Source organism: Protopterus annectens, chromosome 2.part2 (genome assembly GCF_019279795.1).
Source record: "Protopterus annectens isolate FY-2018-M chromosome 2.part2, PAN1.0, whole genome shotgun sequence".
Taxonomy (NCBI): Eukaryota; Metazoa; Chordata; order Ceratodontiformes; family Protopteridae; genus Protopterus; species Protopterus annectens.
Genome location: NC_056730.1, coordinates 60,523,606 through 60,543,487, shown reverse-complemented (window position 1 = coordinate 60,543,487; position 19,882 = coordinate 60,523,606). Strand labels below are relative to the sequence as shown.

The window sequence follows — 19,882 nt, the reverse complement described above, 5'->3', positions numbered from 1 at the left end:
ACGAAGAGAAGTATTAGATGGAATTAGTGGTGGTAGTTGAAAGGGACAAACTTCAGTTAGATATGAGTAAGCAGTGCTTCACAGAGAAGATGGCAGAAATCCATTTATCAAAGATTGCATAAGGAAGCCAAAAGCTGTGATTTTGTGATATGTAGCTTCGCCCAGATCACAATCCATCCACAGTACTAACACATTATCCCTACTGCATTTGGCAAACCATATACTTGAGAAAGCCAATGCTCAATGTAAAGCATAGTAGTTTAGTCTGTCAACAGAATCAACATTCTGTGGTCTAAACTGGAACACTCAGTCTATATACATATGTATGTATGTTTTATATATATGTATATATATATATATATATATATATATATATATATCATCATCTTTCGGCTTTTCCTGTTAGGGGTCACCACAGCAGATCATCTCTTTCCATTTCTTCCTATCCTCTGCATCTTGCTCTGTCACACCAATGGCCTGCATGTCCTCTCTCACCATGTCCATAAACCTTATCTTAGGCATTCCTCTTTTCCTCTTACCTGGCAGCTCCATCCTTAGCATCTTTTCCCCAATATACCCATCATCCCTCCTCAGCACATGTCCAAACCAATACAATCCCGTCTCTCTTGCTTTGTCTCCAAACTGTCCAACATGAGTTTGACCCTCTAATATACTGATTCCTAATCCTATCCATCCTAGTCACACCGAGTGCAAATCTTAACATCTTTAACTCTGCCACATCCAGCTCTGACTCCTGCCTTTTTGTCAATGCCACTGTCTCCAACCCATATAACATAGCTGGTCTCACTACCCTCTTGTAGACTTTCCCTTTCACTCTTACTGGTACCCGTCTGACACAAATCACTCCTGACACTCTTCTCCACCCATTCCACCCTGCCTGTACTCTCTTCTTCACCTCTCTTCCGCACTCACCATTACTCTGAACTGTTGATCCCAGGTAATTAAACTCATCCACCTTTACCAACTCTACTCCCTGCATCCTCACCATTCCTCTACCCTCCCTCTCATTTACACACATATATTCTGTCTTAGCCCTGCTGACCTTAATTCCTCTGCTCTCTAGAGCATATCTCCACCTCTCCAGAGTCTCCTCAACCTGATTCCTACTCTCACTACAGATCACAATGTCATCTGCAAACACAATGTCATCTGCAAACATCATAGTCCACGGGGCCTCCTGTCTGATCTCATCTGTCAACCTGTCCATCACCCCCCCACTGTATTACAGTTTCAGAATTGGTATGTATAATTGGGGGGGGGGGGCTGCAGTGGGGCTTGCCCCTGCAAAAAAAAAGTTTAATTTTGTTCACTTTTCATTGAGCTGAGTTTCAAACAGTTTTGCTTGATGTTTTACTGATTGATATATTGAGTGTCTGTGCATGTCTGTGGGGTGAGGGTAGTTCAAACAGTTTTCCAAAGAAAAATATATTGTGTACAAAAATTCATAAACCTTTTTTTTTTCTTGAAGGTTGTTTGGTATCTTGCTTTGTGATATAGCAAGACCTATTTCCTGTGATCTTAGAATGGGTTGTTTTTCTTTCTGTACAATGACAAAAATAGCCATTTCTAATGTTTTACATTGCTGTCTTTTGTAGTTCCATTTTGATCAAATTAGTTACTAAACTGTCACATGCATACCTTGTATGCATATGCAGAGTCTGCACTGGTGACTAGTTTTTAATTCATCATCGTCAGACAGAAAACTTTTTGTCAAGGTAGGAATGTGCACAACAGTGCTGTACATTCATCATTCTTATTAATGACCTGTGTTGTTAATTTAATTTGCTTTGCCAAGTGCCTCTGTTCTCTAATGAAAGATGGTGTTTTTCACGCAGATGTCTATTTTCCTGCAAAAAACTTTTCATAGCAGCATATAAATTAAAATCCTGCACTTTATGCTTATGATTTGAAGCATCCAGCTGCTGAACCTTGTTGCAGAAGGTGATTTGCTACACTCAACTAAAATAAAAGCATTATTGCAACAAAAATGTTAACACTGGTTTATGGCAAACACTTAAAGCAGAATGCAATGATGCTTCCTAAACCATTGAGCGGCTTTGCATCCTGTAACTAGAGGGAATAGTATGATTATCTGCATATAAAACTGCTTGGGAGATGAATGGAAATGTGCTTCAACAAACAAAAAGTCTCTCTGCAGAATACTTGTGTAACCTGTGATGCATTGTTCAGGCACTGGGACTCAGCTCTAGCTATGGTCCATTACCCCCTTGAGCATGCCTCATTACCACTTATCCGCAGTCTGTTCTCTAGAAAAGCGATGCGCAGTATGTCTACCTGTTTTATGTACAGTGCTCTGTAAATACAGATACAAAAACAATACAGGTATAAGTGTTTACTTTGTTTTCATCTTTTATAATAGCTCTAGTCTTTCCCAGTAGGGAATAATTTGTGGTAGTATATAAACTTTAGAAGAAAAAAGTGAGTAGGTGTGGAAAGTAATTACTACTGATCAAAGGCTAAGAATGGATTCAAGTTACTATTGGATAGTGACTGCGGTGAGAAAGCAGCAAATATTACAATAGTATAACCCTTCATTTTTTTATTTTTCCTGAGGTTACATTCTGCCTCATGAATCTTTTTATGCAGGCAGGATACATACAGAACCGTTTGTCTTTGAAAATGGAGTATTTATTTGAAACTTGGGTATTTGATCCTAGTAACATTGTGTGGTTATAGACAAAGGGCACAGCTGTACTAGAAAGTGTAAATCAGCTCAGTCATTTTAAGGCTATAACCAATAGATTTGATAGTTTAAATGCACTTTTGCTTTTATTTCCATGTAAACATGCATCTCTGATGTAAAAGTGTTATAATTTGGTTTATTTATTTCACAGAAAATGCACCATTAAGATCATAGCACACCAAAGAAATGGTGATAGACTTTTGGGGATGTGACGGTCAGATTACTTCATCAAATTCATGAATTGAGAAAAGTGAAGATTCATATGTAGTTCTGAAAAGAATAGGTAGTAAATTAAGGGTGCAATGTCTGATGTAAAAGAATTCCGAGAAGGATCAGGGCAGTGGATTACAAACAGATGTGCCACAGACATTTATGATGTGTAAGGAGGGTATCTAATGAGATTTAGTGAAGTGAGTCTGAAGATGGCACAAAATGTCCTGGAGTAGATAGTTACTAATTCAATGTTTATGTGGGGTATATTAGTTAGTTTTACGGCCCAACATTGACGTGGGCTAATTGCTCTGACCTAGTGAATATTAAGGAAAGGCACTACCTTTCAGCTGTCATAAGTAAGGGGCATGGGTTATCACTACTCACAACCCCATTTACACAGTGAGATTTAAGTAGGTAATTTATTTATTTATTCTTTGTTGTCCGGGTTAGTCCCACTAGATGTGTAATCTTTCTTCTGGGGAGACCGGTGGTGGTATTTATGCTTCTAGGGAAAATTTGGCCAGGTCATCAGGGAAATTCCCCTACACTTTTCGATAGGTGCTGTAGGTTCTTTTACATCCACCTGAGCTACCACCAACTCAGGCAAATAGGGCCTCTATTTAATATCTCATTTGAAGGATGTTACACTCAGGAGTGCAGCATCCCCACCCTTTATGCTGCAATGTAGTGTCAGTACTGGAAAATTAATCCATGCACCCGGTGAGAAAAGAATCCTCAAACGTCTATTCTTCTAGCACCAAATGCAAGTGTGTTACCTGTTGTGCCACTGAAACTATGGTATTCCTCTTAGAGTTAACGTTATCCTGTATTCATTTAAGAACATAGGGTGGTACATAAGTTGATTAAAAGTAGTTGGGTGTAAGTATAGATACCGGGTCACTTACAGAGGAAACTGAAAAGAAACTTCTCCATAATGGAGTGCAGTTTAGGCAGTTGATACTTTTTTTTTTCCTGGTAGGAATGCTGGCAACATCTCTAACTACAGTTTTTCAGGCAATCATAAAACGTATGCGCTCTGTAAGAAACTGGAGGAGTTAGTTCCATCATAAAACGTATGCGCTCTGTAAGAAACTGGAGGAGTTAGTTCCATCATAAAACGTATGCGCTCTGTAAGAAACTGGAGGAGTTAGTTCTTTTCCCGTTCACATATATGGCAACAACAATGTGCAAGTCATATACGACTGTGAGTTTATCCTTTTTTGATGCCTTTGTTTTGCAGTAATGGATTTCTGAGTACTTCGTGGGTATTGTGCATGAGCACATGTGCAGCAAGTATTGCTAGTGCCAAAGTCCCTGCATTTGAATAGAAACATTTATTCATTTGTGTAGGCAGAGTAGAGTTTCAGTGTGGAACTATGATTGTAATTTGTCGTTCACGTAATTTAGCAAGGCATTTGAAACAGCGCAATGCAAGAAAATAAATTAGTAACTCATGGTAGTCCAGTGGAAGTGTATCCCAGATGTAGTGATGTTAGTAGCTCATCCCGTTTCACATGTCTATCTGATACCGGAAGAACAGATCTGTGTTTTCTAATCACACGCACAGCTGGCTCCACATTCCAGTGCATTCATTGTAGTGCTACATCGTCTGTGTGTATCTGTGTGGGGAGGTGAAATTGTGAATTAAAAACAGAAAATCATTTACAATACCAAAACAATGACATCACCTTCAGATATATGTTATATAGAATACATCCTCATTTTTTTGCAGACTTTCCTCCTCTTCATTTACATCATTTCTCAAAAGCATCTACTGTGTCTCCACCTTCTAGTCTTAAACCTTTCCGTCTGACCCTGTGGCCAGACCGGTTAAGTTGAATTTATTCCATACAATTTTATTAGTAACCTGTCTTCTGGCATCTTTCATCAGTACTGTTTATATTAGCACTTTATATTTATTTAGGCTCAGATAACTGACAGACATCTGAGAGTTAAAATTATATCACAATGAACAAATGAATGTGCATGTGAAGGCACTACAGGATAAGCACAGATTTAACATCTCTACAACTACAGCATGTGTTTTTTCTTTAGCATCCCCTGAATTATTCTGCAGTTTTAGTATGGTATTTCTGGACGTGAACAGCTTCTTTTTGGATTTCATAGATCCTCTTAAAAAAGATTATATTTGAATGCTATAGAAAATGTTTCTCTGTTTTTACTTCAGTCTCCATAATTTCTTTGTCCTGCTATAACTGTCTTGGCATTTGCATGTATAATTTGTCTCCATACCTATCTAACTCCTTTTAAAGCTTTCTGTTTAATTTTCTTGTATGTGTTTAAAAAGTTAACTGTAAGGAATTGCATATGTAATTTGTTCAGCATTCAAAGTAGGCTACAGGATCGGCTCAGGGTGTAGGGCATGAACCTGGACGGATGAAAAAAATGTGGCAGGTGCAACTAATGTAAACACATTTTTTAGGGGTCAGTATTTGACATAGCAGGTTATGGGAAAGTTTTCCTAAAGCAGAAATATTATTGCTATAGTTCTAGGGTTGTGTACCTAGCCCAATGTCAATTCTGCCCAGGTTTCTATATAGGAAGAACAGAAACATCTTTAAAAATCCAAATTTGTCAGCATTTGTATTATATTGGTAAGAACAATACAAAAATGCAATGCTTTGTATAAACATATTATGGACAATGTTGCCCATTGTTTTAAGTTTTATATTTTGGACAATGTTGAGGATATCACTTGTGGGGGGGGGGGGTCCATGGAAAGACGTGCTTGAATGAAAGGAGTTGAGGTAGCAACTGAAATTAGTTTCTACCAATGGTAATGGTCTAAATGACACGACCCCTCTATAGGTTCTGTTTTATGCCTAAAGTCTTTCCAATACCTAAAAATATTTATACAATTTTTTTTAGCAATTGCTTTTATGACTAAGAGGATATTTGATAATAGATTTTATTTCAGATATGTGGTATTTATGAATTTTGCACTGTTTATTTTCACTTGAATATTTACACTGATGTTTTTGTGCTTTTAGATACTTCATGCTTTTTAATGGTTTTAAAGCTGAGCTGATACCTGCCTTTACTTTCTGTCCTGTTTAATAACAGGTCACTTAAAAAACTTCTATAGTTTTACATTTTTTTACTCCAACTGTTCTCAATTAACTTCTTCCATATTGCTGATTTGTTATCTCATGGGATGTTTCCTAAGACTGTTTGCACTAGTGTTTATTATGAGAGACAACTGTTTTGTGCATTCCTTCTGAAGAAGTCCAGTTTGGACAGAAGTGCTAAATGTTTTTAATGTGGTTCTATTAAAGTTCATTGCTTATGTACAAGGTGCAATTTCAAGTTAGGCTGTTTTTTGAAAAGTGCATCATTTCATTTAGAGATCAGAACATGTAATCTGATGGTGATAAGGCAACAACTTTATAATATGGAAAGCAATAAAAAGAAAATAGATATTGTCTTATTCCCATTTCATAGATGCTAAACACGTTTAAATTTTAACATTTGTTTTTTTATTTCTTATGAGCTTCTGTAATATGGCTTCACCATTAGCTCAGAGATAGAAAAAGTGACAGGTTTTACTTTTGGTCACATGACCTGTCATAACTTAACGTAGATAACACAGTAGTCTTACGAAAGTGGAAGAAACTGTTTGTTACGTACATTACAATGACACATAATTGTAATTGTGAAGGTATACATTTTTTCAACATTGTTTCAAATCACTGGTTTAGGATGATTTTTATAAACTTTCCAAAGGTCTTGGTATATAGAAATCTGGAAACTACAGGGACTTGCATTTCACTCAGTTGTGATAAGCTTCAAGGTAAGGTTGAATTCCATAAACCTGTAAAAGTTGTACCATATTTTTAGGAATATCTATTTCACAAGGTAAGTTCACTTTAATAATAGTGTCATAGCACCCTATAGATGGGAGGGTATCATTTTACCAGGAAAATTAAACTGTGCTCATGTGCTTGTGCTGTTTTCATAAAGCTGGTGTCTGACTTGCCGTATAATATGATCACCAGCGGATGTCTTACAGTGAAAGAAAAAATCTGCTAAGGTGATGGAGTGCATCATCAAATTTAGCAGACTTTATAACCAGCTCTCTTGGAGCAGAAGGATGAATCCCTGAGTATCAGCCAGGCAATCTGAGTTTGATTAGCGATTAAAGTTCCTGATGAAGCTGACCATGAGAAGAAAAAAGAGGAAGGGAGGCAGACCAGTGGGAGGGTCCCCAATTTGCATTGGCAATATTTTGACTAAAATGGGAATCACTGTCAATCAAAAATGATTGAGTCTTCCCATTTTGATTAAGTCATATGTACTTATTGCCTGCTGTTTTGTTTCCTTGCATGTCTCTATATAATTCTGCAAAATGCTTGTATGACTTGTGAAATACTAATTTTGATCATGCTGTCAGACAGATGGAAAGGCTGAAAACATGACCTTATTTCCTATTGATGAGTGGCAAATCATAATTTATCAAGCATTTTCTGAATACTCTGTGTCTTTTAGCAAATGAATGATCTACACTGGCATAAAATATAAATACAAATAAGCTTGACCACCTCTACTGAAAAGTAATGCATCTCTTTTATTAATTACTATGCCTTCTTTCATGTTACTGTTTTTTTTCTTTCTTTGTTTTTCAAATGCCTCAATGCCTCATTTTTGATGTAGGTGTGTGGTACTCCAGAATACATTGCCCCTGAAGTGATATTGCGCCAAGGATATGGCAAGCCTGTGGACTGGTGGGCTATGGGAATTATCCTATACGAATTTCTGGTTGGATGTGTTCCTTTCTTTGGGGATACACCCGAAGAGCTGTTTGGACAAGTCATCAGTGGTAAATACATGACTATATTATTTAATATGCAAAAATAGAGATGTTCTGTATAATAGCAACACTTTTTACATAGCTGAATTTGCTATTTGCAATGCACAGAATTATATGAATTACTGTAAATTAAACCTGAAAAGTATGTTTGGAAATTGCATTACTGTTTACAGGTTTCTAGTGGTATGGATCCATATAGAAGAAACTGATTTTCAAAGTATGTGTGATGTGATAGCTGTGAAACACTTGTCAATAGGGATGCAGATATACAGTGTTTTTTGAAACTGTGATGTTGGATTTTGCATACTGTTGTCGGATTATTTGTGACATTTTGAATGTTTTGATGGTGACTTCCAGTAAATGCCATAGTTAGTTACAAGTCTCATGGTCCAGAAGACCACTGAGGAGTGTAGCCAAATGTTCCTAGTTAACCCAGAGCACCTTCTGATTAAACAACTTACTGAGTATCACATAATATGCAAATAGATGCTGTGGGAATCAAACCATGGATGACAGGCAGAAGCTTGTTGACGCAAGTTATCTTTCTGAATATTCAGCAGCAAAATGTGTTTCTCATCTGAGCTGGCCATGTGACTTCACTTTTCCCTGTCAGTGTGTGAAAATGGAAAAATATGATCTTGTTAAAAAGAAGAAAAACAAAACGTTAACAAACAATTAACAAGTGTAGCAGGCTAGCTAAGGTACAGTAATAGCATGCATATTTAACACTAATAATTCAGAAACAACCTAGAGTCATTGGTGAGTAAGCTGTTTTGGTGTATTTATGCAGAGTTTTGGTAGTGTGTCTGTGACAGGCAAATGATCTGTGGGTTTTTATGTGCGTCAGACCCAATGGGTAGATAGACAAGTAGAATGTGGTCTCGCTACATGAAATGTACAGTAGTTATTGTCTGCTGACACTTGTCCCACAGATGTGTGTAACATGCTTTATATCATAATGGTGTGTCTTCTGTATAGGGGGCAAGGAGTGTACATCTGGTGTTTACAGCCTGTAGTAATCTGGCAAAAGAAGATATGGTCAGTTTTTCACAATTTATTGTTTGACTGTTGTGAGGTACCAATAAAAAATGATTTCTAAAGCTTAAGAATTAGGACAGCAATACAGCACATAGTGTAAATCTAAGTGAAACAACCAACCATGGCAACATTACTGTGGAGATGACACTAATTTTTTTTTTTTTTTAAAGCATAGTTTTGTCAGTTCGCAGTATGCTAATGTAAAATACTAATGTGCATATGTTCTGTCATAAATGACTGTTTAGGAGCCTCTGTGTAGTATTTTGGAAATGTTATTGAAGCTGCAATATAATAATGAATTAAAATTAATTGCAAATATGGTGCATCCTTTTGACCTGGGTTTGCACCCAGTGACCTCTGCTTGCAGAGATTTAGCCACACCACTGGGCCAGAAAGTGGCAAGTATATGCATACTTTAATACACCATGTTAGACGAAGGTACAAAATTGAAAGATGGTGTTAAATAGTTATGAACTGGGTGCACAGCTTGCAAGAAATGGGCTTTTGTTAAATAGTAAAGGAATTTCCTGTGGCAGTATTGGGCTGGCAGTAGGGACAGAAATTAGAGTGAAACTGTCACCAAATATTTCTCTTGCATTTGTAAGTAATCATCCTTAGAATTGTTTTTCAGCAGCTTTTACTTTTTCAGAGTTTTGTCTGGGAAACTTCAATGATATTATTTTAGTGGTGTGCATGTGTGAGAAAATTTACTCAGTGATTAGGGCGTGCTGCTCTTAGGTTGATGAGCTGAGAGCTACCTTTAGATTTCCAAAATTTAATTTTAAGTCCGTGGATACAGAGAATTTGTTAGATGCATTTCAGTTTCCCATTTCCTATTTCTTTAGCTTGAGACAAGCATAAGGTACTGATGAATTTGCTGGGAACTCAACTCTGCACCTAGGTGATACAGAAAGAAGGAAGGCTAATGTGAAACTAACTACTTAAGACAGACTACACCTCGAAAGCAGAACACCAATTATACTATTTTTTCTTAAATCAGAATTACTGATGTCATGAAGATTTTTTGTAATAGGTGATGTATATTTTGTTATTCACTGCTGTAAAAGTGTCCCACCATTTTTTGCCTTCTTGATAGGCTAAATGGAATGTTTTTAATTGGTGGTGAACTACAGCTGCCAGAGCTAAAGATCTGTATAACCAAACATAAAGCAGAATTGAATTTGCTACTATCAACAGACTGGTTTTGAAAAGAAAAAAAAAAAAGTATGGCAAAATCACTGACTCTACATGATGCCAAATCTATCACATCCATGTTTAAATCGTTTGTCTTTCTATGTCAGGTCTTTTGGAAAGTTGTAATTTAAAATTCTGGCAACAAGTAAAAAAGCTGTGAAGTGACTCGCACTTTTTAACTGCTGCTTATCTGTACCAAATGTAGCACGAGTCTCTGTTTGCGCAACTTGTATGAAAGATGTGTCTGCTGTCTCTTCAACTTAATAATGCAAACACTGCAAGGCATAGGCTCATAGGTATGTACTAGGCTAATGGCCCTGGAGCCTTTACAAGCCTAGCCCATAGGATTACCCTGGCAACGTGCCACCCGACCTTAGTTTCCAGTGCCTCTGTCGAGTAGAGCAACTGGAGTGATCCCCGGGGTGAAGTTTCTATTTCCCATCCACTTATCAAGATTTCTCTTGAGGGCCAGTTAGGGTTGCCACCTTTTCAAATGCCCAAAGTGGGACATTTTTGGTACAAACTTCAGATTTTGCAGGGTGAAATATACCCATAGCCAGTACAAAAGACGAACTTCACTTTTTTGCCTAAATAAAAGCTTATTCTTGTAGCATTTTAGTTGCTTAGTCTGTTTCTTATAACATTAGGTGTTTCGGATACAGAATAACTGTTTTATGCAACTATTACATAAAATATAGGAAATCATTTTGCCATAAAGTCTCAGGACATTTGCCATTTTTACAATTTTTTTGCAGGACACAACTGCCCAAAGAGGGACTGTCCCTCGCAAAGTGGGACAGGTGGTAACCCTAGGGCCAGTGAGGTGCTCTGTTTGACATGTATGGGAAGTCTATTCCATAGCATGGTCAGTCTCAGGGTTATAAACCTGCCCCTCCATCACGTTCTGTTGATTGTGAAAGTGAGGTTGAGGTCTTTGGAGTGTGTGGTGTGGAGGGATTGGGATTTCTTTAGATGTAGCATTTCTAACAGAGCTGGGTCAGACATGGCTTTATAAGTCAAGCAGAGATTTCCTCTAAGTAGGCGACATGAGACGGAGAATAGTTGGAGTTTTTTTGAGTATGTCCATATAGGACAAGTGTTTAAGGCCTAGGATCCTCTCTGTGAGGTACTTTTGCGGCCTTTCCGGTTGTTGCATGTGTCTAGTGAGGTACATGCCAAATGGGGCATTGTACTCGAAGATTGGCCTAATGAGGGAAGAGTAGAGGGAGACAATGACCTCTTTCTTCCTGGATGCAAAATACTTAGTAATGAGATGTGCCACATAGAAGGACTTGCTGACCACAGTAGCAGTGTGGTGGTCAAAAGACAAGTTGCAGTCAACCTGTGTTCCCAGATCTCTTATAACGCCTCTTCATTGTAGTAGCAATTTGGTAGTTCACGAGACTTTTTTTTTCCCAAAGGATGATGACACATTTCTGGCATTTGAGAGGCTATGGTTCTGACACACCAGTCTCCGGTCTCAGTGAGGCCTTTGGGTGTCAGCACTGCACTTGGGGAGTTAATAATGGCTCCCAACTTGCAATCATCTGCGAACTTTGTCTGCCAGAGTCCCTTCTTGTTGGACTGGACTTCTGAGAAGTAGATACCAAACAGGAAAGGACCCAGGACTGATCCCTGTGGGACTCCAGTTGTGACTGGTCGACAGTCTGAGTTGGAGTTAGCTACTTTCACACTGTGGGTTCTATCTGTGAGCCAGTTTGCAACCCACCTAGTGATATTGGGGTTGATGCCTAGCTTAGTGAGTTTTTCTATGATTCCTGAGTGGGGAATGGTATCAAAGGCCTTGACCAGATCTAGGTAGGCTATATGAACCACCTTGCCTTCATCCACTGCTCTGGTGAATGACTCAAAGAAGTCGACCAGGTTGAGCAGGAATGATCTACCCTTCACAAAACCAAACTGTGTGAAATCCAGAGTTTGGAGATTCTGTATATTCTTGTTTATTAGGTCCATGATGATGCGTTCCAAACTTTGCATATCAGACTTGTCAGGCTAATGGGGTGATAGTTCCCAAGGTCTGTAGTTACTCCTCCTTTGTGGAGAGGGATGACTATAGCAGTGTGTCATTCGGTAGAGACAAAGCCTGAGGTAAGGCTGTGATTGAACAGGGCACACAGGTGAGGTGCCAGTTCACTCTGTAGTTCATGTAGAACACAGCCAGAGATGTTGTCAGGTCCCATAGAAGCTGTATTCCTGGCCTTGGACAGTGCTGTTTTAACCTGTGCCGCAGTAATACTTGGGAGCCTGGCAATCTACCGGTATTGTGATTGGTCGTTAGGGGGGGTGGCACTGAATCTGTTGGCCAGTATATTGGTAATATCTGTTTGCTCGGTATAGGATGTACCATTGTGCAGTAGCTCAGAGCAAATCTGTGTTTTGCCGTGGAGATTCTTTACATAACTCTGGAAGGCCTTGTGGTTGTCTTTAGTATCTGCTGCAATTCTGTTTTCATAGCTAGCTTTAGAGGATTTGATGAGGGATCTCAACTTTTTGTTGAGGCTGATAAGGGAGTTTTTCCAGTCTGGGGACTTCAGCTTATTCCGCATCAGTTTCCTCCTTCTGTCGTAGAGTTTGTTTATGGCAGGAACCACCAGATTGGCTTCTTTTTTATTTTTTTGGAGGAGAGTGTCTTGGTTCTGTTGGGTATGGCGAGATCCATGCATTTGTGTACGTGTTCAGTGCATTGGTGTATGATTCAGCAGTCATGCAACTATTCTCCATTTCCATGGGTGCCGTGAAATTAGCCAACTCTGTTCTTAGGAGGCCAAAGTTAGCTTTGTTGAAGTCTTTCATGGTGGTTACCTTTGTGGGTGGAGGGGGGGACGACGACCAGGATGTGGATTTCCAAGGTGATTAGTTTGTGGTCAAATCTAACCAGGGAGGAGTTTACCATTGGTGTAAAACAACGGTTGCCCATGTTAGTAATGACCAGGTCAAGGATGTTGCTACCTCTACTGGGTGTATGAACGAGCTGGTCCAGGGCACTGGAACTGATGAATTCCAGGAAATGTTGGGCAAGTGTATTGTTACACGAGTAGTTTTCCCAATTAATGGAGGAATAGTTGAAGTTGCCCAGTATGAGTATGTTAGGTCAGACCCTAATATTCCCCAGGGTGCTTAGGAATGTGGAGTGAGTGTCTTGGGACATGGTTGGGGACCTGTAACAGTCTACGACCTGAATCACTGTCTTATGTTAGCTGCACCTGAAGTATCTCTGATGCATTATGTTGGGCTACCAGTCTGGAGGTGTGCACTTCCTTTATGAATATGGAAACACCACCACCTTTGGAGCTTTGGTCCAAGTTCTGGGGCCGAAAGGTGTGGAATGAGTTATAGCCTGGTAGTGCAGGTGTGCCTTCTGCTGCCTTGAACCCATGTCTCTGTTACAGCACAAATGATGTTTTCCATTTTAAGGAGTGCTTTGAATGAGTGCATTTTGAGATTTTGACTTCTAGCATTGAGCAGCATGACCCTCAGATTGCAACTTCATTTTATAATATGAGTAATCACAGCCTCTCTATCAGGGTGGATTTAACCACTCCTGACTGAATGGTATCAAATCCAGGCCTTGCTCACTTTTGTGTGTGAAAAGTGCTAATCACAGGCAAATCTACCCTCACTCCCTGTCTTAGCAAGCACACACCGATATATGCACACAGTTTGGATGTCCTTGTGAAGGCATTACTTAAATCATGGAGTATAAAGTTAAATTTTAGGCCTTTAACTAGGATTTGAACCCAGGAGTATCATCCATTTCTGCTGATATCACTGCCTGGGGATCACCTAAGTGGACATATTTGAGTCACGTAATGACAAAATGTCTTAGCAGTCAAGATATACATATCACTGTGTTAAAAACATTCAGCTTGTTAACACAGATGCACATTTTGTTGAAAATTTCAGACAGAAAATGCCACACGTATTTTTGGGGACACAGTGAAATATAATATGCAAGTAAAAGCTTGCTTTACTGACTACATAAATATAATTGTACCCATCTGCTTTGTGTTTTAAGCATTATGCGCTAATGGAGCCTGGAAACCTCCTATCATTAATTTAGTACCTTAGTATGTGCACAGTAGAATGAGTAATAAACTAAGGATCATGTCCATAATTTGTAGGCCTCATCTATGCAGTAATGCCTGTTTTATCTGGAATGGAGAAAGGCTTTTGTTATTTTCACAAGGGGTACCTGGGAATACACTTGGTATTATGTTGCTGAATGAAGACTTACAACAAAAGAATAAATACAAAAGGTACATCTGAAACCCAACAACTGGAACTGAGTCTGCTTGAATGTTGTTCAAAGCTTTGCTGCCAGTTGTAGATAAATATCATTAAACAGCTGTTGCTATAGTATGTAAACAGCTGTTTTAAATCCTGTAGCAGTCAAAGTAATTTTTATGCCTTTCATTGTACTAAAGCCATTATTTTGTGCTTTAAGAAAAGGATATGCTAGTAGGTGCATTGCTGAATTTGTTTGAATAGCTTGTGGGTTTTATTGTTTTTATTATATTTACTTAGGTACTTGTCAACAAGGTAGATCAGCCTGACATCCCTATTTTCAGCTGTGACCCCATCCAAAAGGCAGAATACTACATCAGAGTATTTCCAATAGTACTGCAGAGAGCAAATGACTTGACCCAGCAGCAACATAGACAGCTTAATCCCTACAGTTTGATGTTTTGACCTGTTTATGTAATTTGAATAGCTGCTGTCATTCCTGATTTTTACTAGATCCACTTAGTTTAGGAACCCTTAGAGAAGCTATTTTCACCAGTGGTTAACCTATCCGGCCTTTTCTTACCTAAGAACTAAGGACATACCTGCTAGATTTGACTGATAAACAGCTAGAGGTTGCCACTAGTGTAGGTGGAAATGTTTAAAGGTAAAACAAGAGAGCTGAAAGGGTGACGTGGAGACAGGCAGCCGCTTAACGGTTTCAATAGATAACATTTGTGCTGATAGAGTTATACATATCTGTAATTGAAACTAATCAGAGTCACTTCACTGGTGTCTATAATATACTGTTGAACTGTTTTGAGTTTACTTTTTCCTGCCACTTCAGTAGCCTTGTCTAACTGAAATAATATGGTCTGCCCTCAATACTGATCAGCATCCTTTATTGGATTAACAATTGCTATATTATTCCGTATAAAATCAACCACAGAAAGTTCTGTCATTTAAGCTACTCACACCCTTTAAGGACATTGTTTTGCGTCCTTTTGTGTTTTTGTGGATGTTAGATTGATTCATACCAAATCCACATGTGGATCGGAAAATACATATGCTGGTCTGTTGGAAGAGTGATTACATTTCTATCTGTTAGCCATTTGTGACTTGGTTTAGAAGCAGAATTTGTCATTAGAAATCCACATATACACACACACACACACACATATGTATATATATATATATATATATATATACATACACACACACACACACACACGCACACATATATATATTTATTTATATATATATATATATATATATATATATATATATATATATATACACACACACACACACACACACACACACACACACGTACATAAACACACATGGATCTACATAAATTAATCGAGCACTACTTATGTCGACATGCATAATGTCAAATCAGATTGATTGACATTATACATCTCAGCATGCTACTACTTATGGACCAAGAATAAACCTGGTGCATGCAAAACTTAAAAAAAAAACCCACAAAAAAAAAAAACAAAGCCCCCCCCCACTAATTATATATATTCTAACTCTGAGACTGACAATTCTCCCAGAAAAGGATATATTCCCCTACCCAGGGATTGTTGAGCTTGCACACCTGTCGACCAAACAATGTTGATTAAACAGATGTTGGCCGAAGTATCATTCAACAAATTTAGGAACCTATAAACATTTTTTTTGGGGGGGTGTACACTCTTGTAAGGAGGATTAGTATCCATTTTTTTTTTTGGGGGGTGGACACTTTTAAGGAGGATTAGTGGAGGCCCCCAAAAATCATATTAATTTATGTTAGGGAGCGGTTAGACACTGATGTGATTAGATACACCTTTTCCCATTTACAAGGAGAAAAAAAATCGTGCCTTCTATTTGCACTGCCCTAAGTAATGCCAATCTAGTTCTACACCTGTGTCTAAGTCCATGCCTTCTGTCTTCATTGTAGTAGCAATTTGCTTTGGGTGTAACAACTACTGCACTACATTAGGATGTTTTAGTAGTAATGGACTGTTTTCAGTAAGAAATTAATGTATTCGTGTAATCAACAAATCATGGGAGGTAAACTTCTGTGAAATGTGCCGGATAGAGAGGCAAAAGGTATTTTATATAAAAATAATAGTTCACTGAACAGAGATAACTTGCTGTTAGATACAAAAAGCTGAATATCTGGAAAGATTAGTTTTGCCAAACTTGGTTGTCATCTACTGAGACGCAAATGGAGCCCACTGTTTTACACTGTGACATTGAATGTATCAAAAAGAATAACGCAACAAGAAAGGATAAAAGCTTCAGAAGAAAGTAACATAAAAAAGAGCTAAAAGATATCAAGATGTGCATTAGCAAACTGCGGTACATTAAAAAAGTAAGGCTTTTAGACTCCTCTGTCCTTTTTAGTGCTGTCTTTTTACAGTTCCATTATAGAACATCACATTTTTCCTTGATAGTTTATTTCTTTCTTATTCTTTCTTATTCAGAGGACCGGAGGGACTTAATGTATTTCACATGTCAAAAAAGAAAAAAAGTACCTTTTATATATGTTTTTCATGCCTCACTGTTATGCTGATAATTGACTACAGATTTCAGACTGTGAGGACATACGTGCTTGATCTGCTTTTCTATGAAATGAGTATAACATTACCAACTCATACTGCAATCTGCATATGAAATAGTTAACCCCAGAATGGGCAGTGATATCTTCGCCAAAGGCTTAATAATTTCTGTTACTGTGATTTTTTTCAAATATTACTTTGACTTTTTGTCATCATAGTATATTTCTCCTTTTGTAGTGGATTACTAATAGGGAAAGAGAACTTCAAAAGTTCTTTACTTTAAGGCAGAATGAGACAGTAAGCCTGACTAGTCTGCTGTTTTACACACCTTAACATTCTACCTCCATCCATCCCTACTTTCCCTGATACTCTCTTACCACATGTTCCTTTCCTAATTGAATGCCTTTATAAATTTCCTGTCTTTTATCCATTTCATTAAGTCTATTCCATGGCTCTACAACTCTTGTATAAAAGTGCTTTTTGAGATCCAGGGAAAGAAAAAGTCAGTACAATGTGCTGCCTCTGCCACCCCCACCTCTCTCTCCCTCTATGTTTCTAATTTAGAACAATCTCTTCATATGTCCTTGTCATGGTCTTCTGCAGCACTGTAGTGCCCCCCTCACCTCCAAGCCTCATATAAGATCATCTCTGTCTTCTGCAGCCTTTGGCCATATTCCTTCTTCTCCATCACCGCAGACCTGTCTAGCAGTTTTCCCTGTGAATTCCTTTAAAGCATACCTGATGTCTTTTTCTTTATATGGCTTCCAGAACTGCATACATTACTCAAGATGTGGTCTGACCAATGCTGTTTATGGTGGAAGTGTTAGCTTTTTGTTTGAATCTGTCCCCCCGGAGGCTGCACTCCATTGTTCTCTTTGCTGTTACAATCACTCTGATCCCAGTTGTCCAGTCCAGGTGTGAGGGTAGGGATGGTCTTTGGTCAAATGGTGCCTTGGGTAACGGGTCACCACAGCACCCCCTACAACACCACCTGGTGCCCCCTTCCTGGTCTACCTGCAGCCTCAAGATTACTGGAAAGGTGCCCCTGCTAGAGCGGTGCCCTAGGCGGCCACCTGTTTGGCCTATGCCTAAGGCTGGCTATGTGATTAACACTGACAGTTCCTTTTCCTACTTTGCTGTCTTTACTTTGACTCCCCCAGCAGGTACCTCACAGCAGGGCTGTTATAATTTAAATGCTGTATTTTGCATTTGTTTGCAGTTGACCCTAACTGCCCCCCAGGTGATCACCCTTAGTCGCTCCCTCAGCACCAGCATAGCTGCTGCACTCATCTTTGTGTCATCAGTAAAGCGGCAGGTCTTGTTACCTGCTCCCTTTGTTATGTCTGAGACGAACACGATAATGACTAATTAACCCACGATCTATGTTCGTTTTACTTAAGTTGCTGAAAATAATGGAACAGTTGCCTAGGGGCAATCTGTAAAATCTAATTTGTTGCATTGATAGTAATAAGTATAAAGAATGCAAAAGCGAATTGAAAGCTGCCAAAAGGAAAATAAAAACAGAGTTCTTGTAGGATAGTGATACCTGTCTATGATTCTTGTAGGCAGTTCACTTCAAAAATGTCTCCACCATCTTTGAGGATCTGAACATTCCTGCTATTGGAAAACCCACTGAAGCACTATGAATGCTGCAGTACTTCCAGCAAATTTCAACATATACCACGCATAAATATTATGTTTGATCTGTAAAATAGTGCTACATTGATCAGGTGGTCACTTCAAAGCATGACGTAAACTCTAACAACTTTTTATTGTCATTTATAGTACTTAACTTTTTATTGACTGCTAAATGGGTTGTCCTACAGAGGATCACATCCTAGTGGAATTAATCGAACCAGAATTAAGAGATAAACAGGGGGGGTAAGTACAATAACTCCTACAGTAGTTCAGAGTTCATTTATATCTTAAATATCGCAGTAATGTAGCACAACACAAGAAACAATTTATTTTTAGTAGAAATTACATTTCAGTTGTTATACTGAATACTAGTGGGTGTACATGATGTTTTAACAGTAGTGCTGTTCATAAAATAGGCTTTTTGTCTAGTCACACACACTGTAAGTGAAAGTGATCCAAACTGCAATACATGCAGATGAGCAGGTAAGTGCCAATAAATATTTTCACCTGCTGATATCACAGTGCCCAGCCTGGCAGTTACACATCCATGATCAAGCTGATCCAGTTGTGTTGCTATAATGTAATTACAGCACAAAGTTAGAATCTTCCCTAAAATATCTTCTACATGTGAACAGGAAGCACATTCACTCCATGTAACTGTAAACAGCATTTCCTATAAATAAGAAGAGCAATCGAAGTACCTGCTATTCCTAATCATATCTCTCAACTGTACACATTTTTGTTCAATATCCTGATTTTTTGCCTCATATATTTGGTCTGTTTCGCATAAAATTGTGGTTTTCTGGCAAATCATTGAGGGTTGAAGTCTGAAAATAAAGACAGACATTTGAGTTGCAGACATTATACGCTTCAGAAAATCCATGCTAATGCAAACATTGTTATTCTACCAACTTTCTAACCTTGTAAGAGCAATATTTTATAAAGTGTCCCTATTTTTGGACCTTTGTCCCCCCATTTTATTATAGCTTTTCCAGATTTCGTGCTCTAAGAGGTTGAGAGGTATGTATTCCTTAATTAGCACACATTCCCTTTCAACACACACAACCAGATGCATAAACATTATGTGTTGCTTTCAACTATTTCCTGTTTACTTCTAGGCATTTATAAAGCCCCCTTTTTCGTATATAGGCAGGCATTTAAATAACTGAACTGCCGCTTATGAAACAGGCCTTTTCTTGGACAATGTAGGTCAGTACTATATTCTATCATGAGAAGATTTGAACATCATTTACTCTGTGCTTAGCATTCTATAGTAGCCACTCGGTGTCCTGTCAGTCTGAGGAAGAGAGGGGTCATTGGAAAGTAGATTCAAATTGGTAGTCTTTATTGTCACATTAGCAGAGGCAGAACATTTGAGAACACAGCTACATATGCAAAAGCGACCAAGCTTTCTCAGATATATTTGGAAGTAACACATTGTTTTACGTGCTTGTT

At 38.4% G+C, this 19,882-nt stretch overlaps 1 protein-coding gene across 1 annotated transcript in view; it reads left to right on the top strand.

Moving 5' to 3' along the window:
* Positions 1-19,882, top strand: part of LOC122795920 (microtubule-associated serine/threonine-protein kinase 4-like) — an 809,687-nt gene that overhangs the window by 635,894 nt on the left and 153,911 nt on the right. Inside the window, exon 15 of the mRNA XM_044064403.1 lies at positions 7,610-7,775. Within this exon, the coding sequence (XP_043920338.1) occupies positions 7,610-7,775 (166 nt within the window). The remainder of the gene's footprint in view (positions 1-7,609; positions 7,776-19,882) is intronic.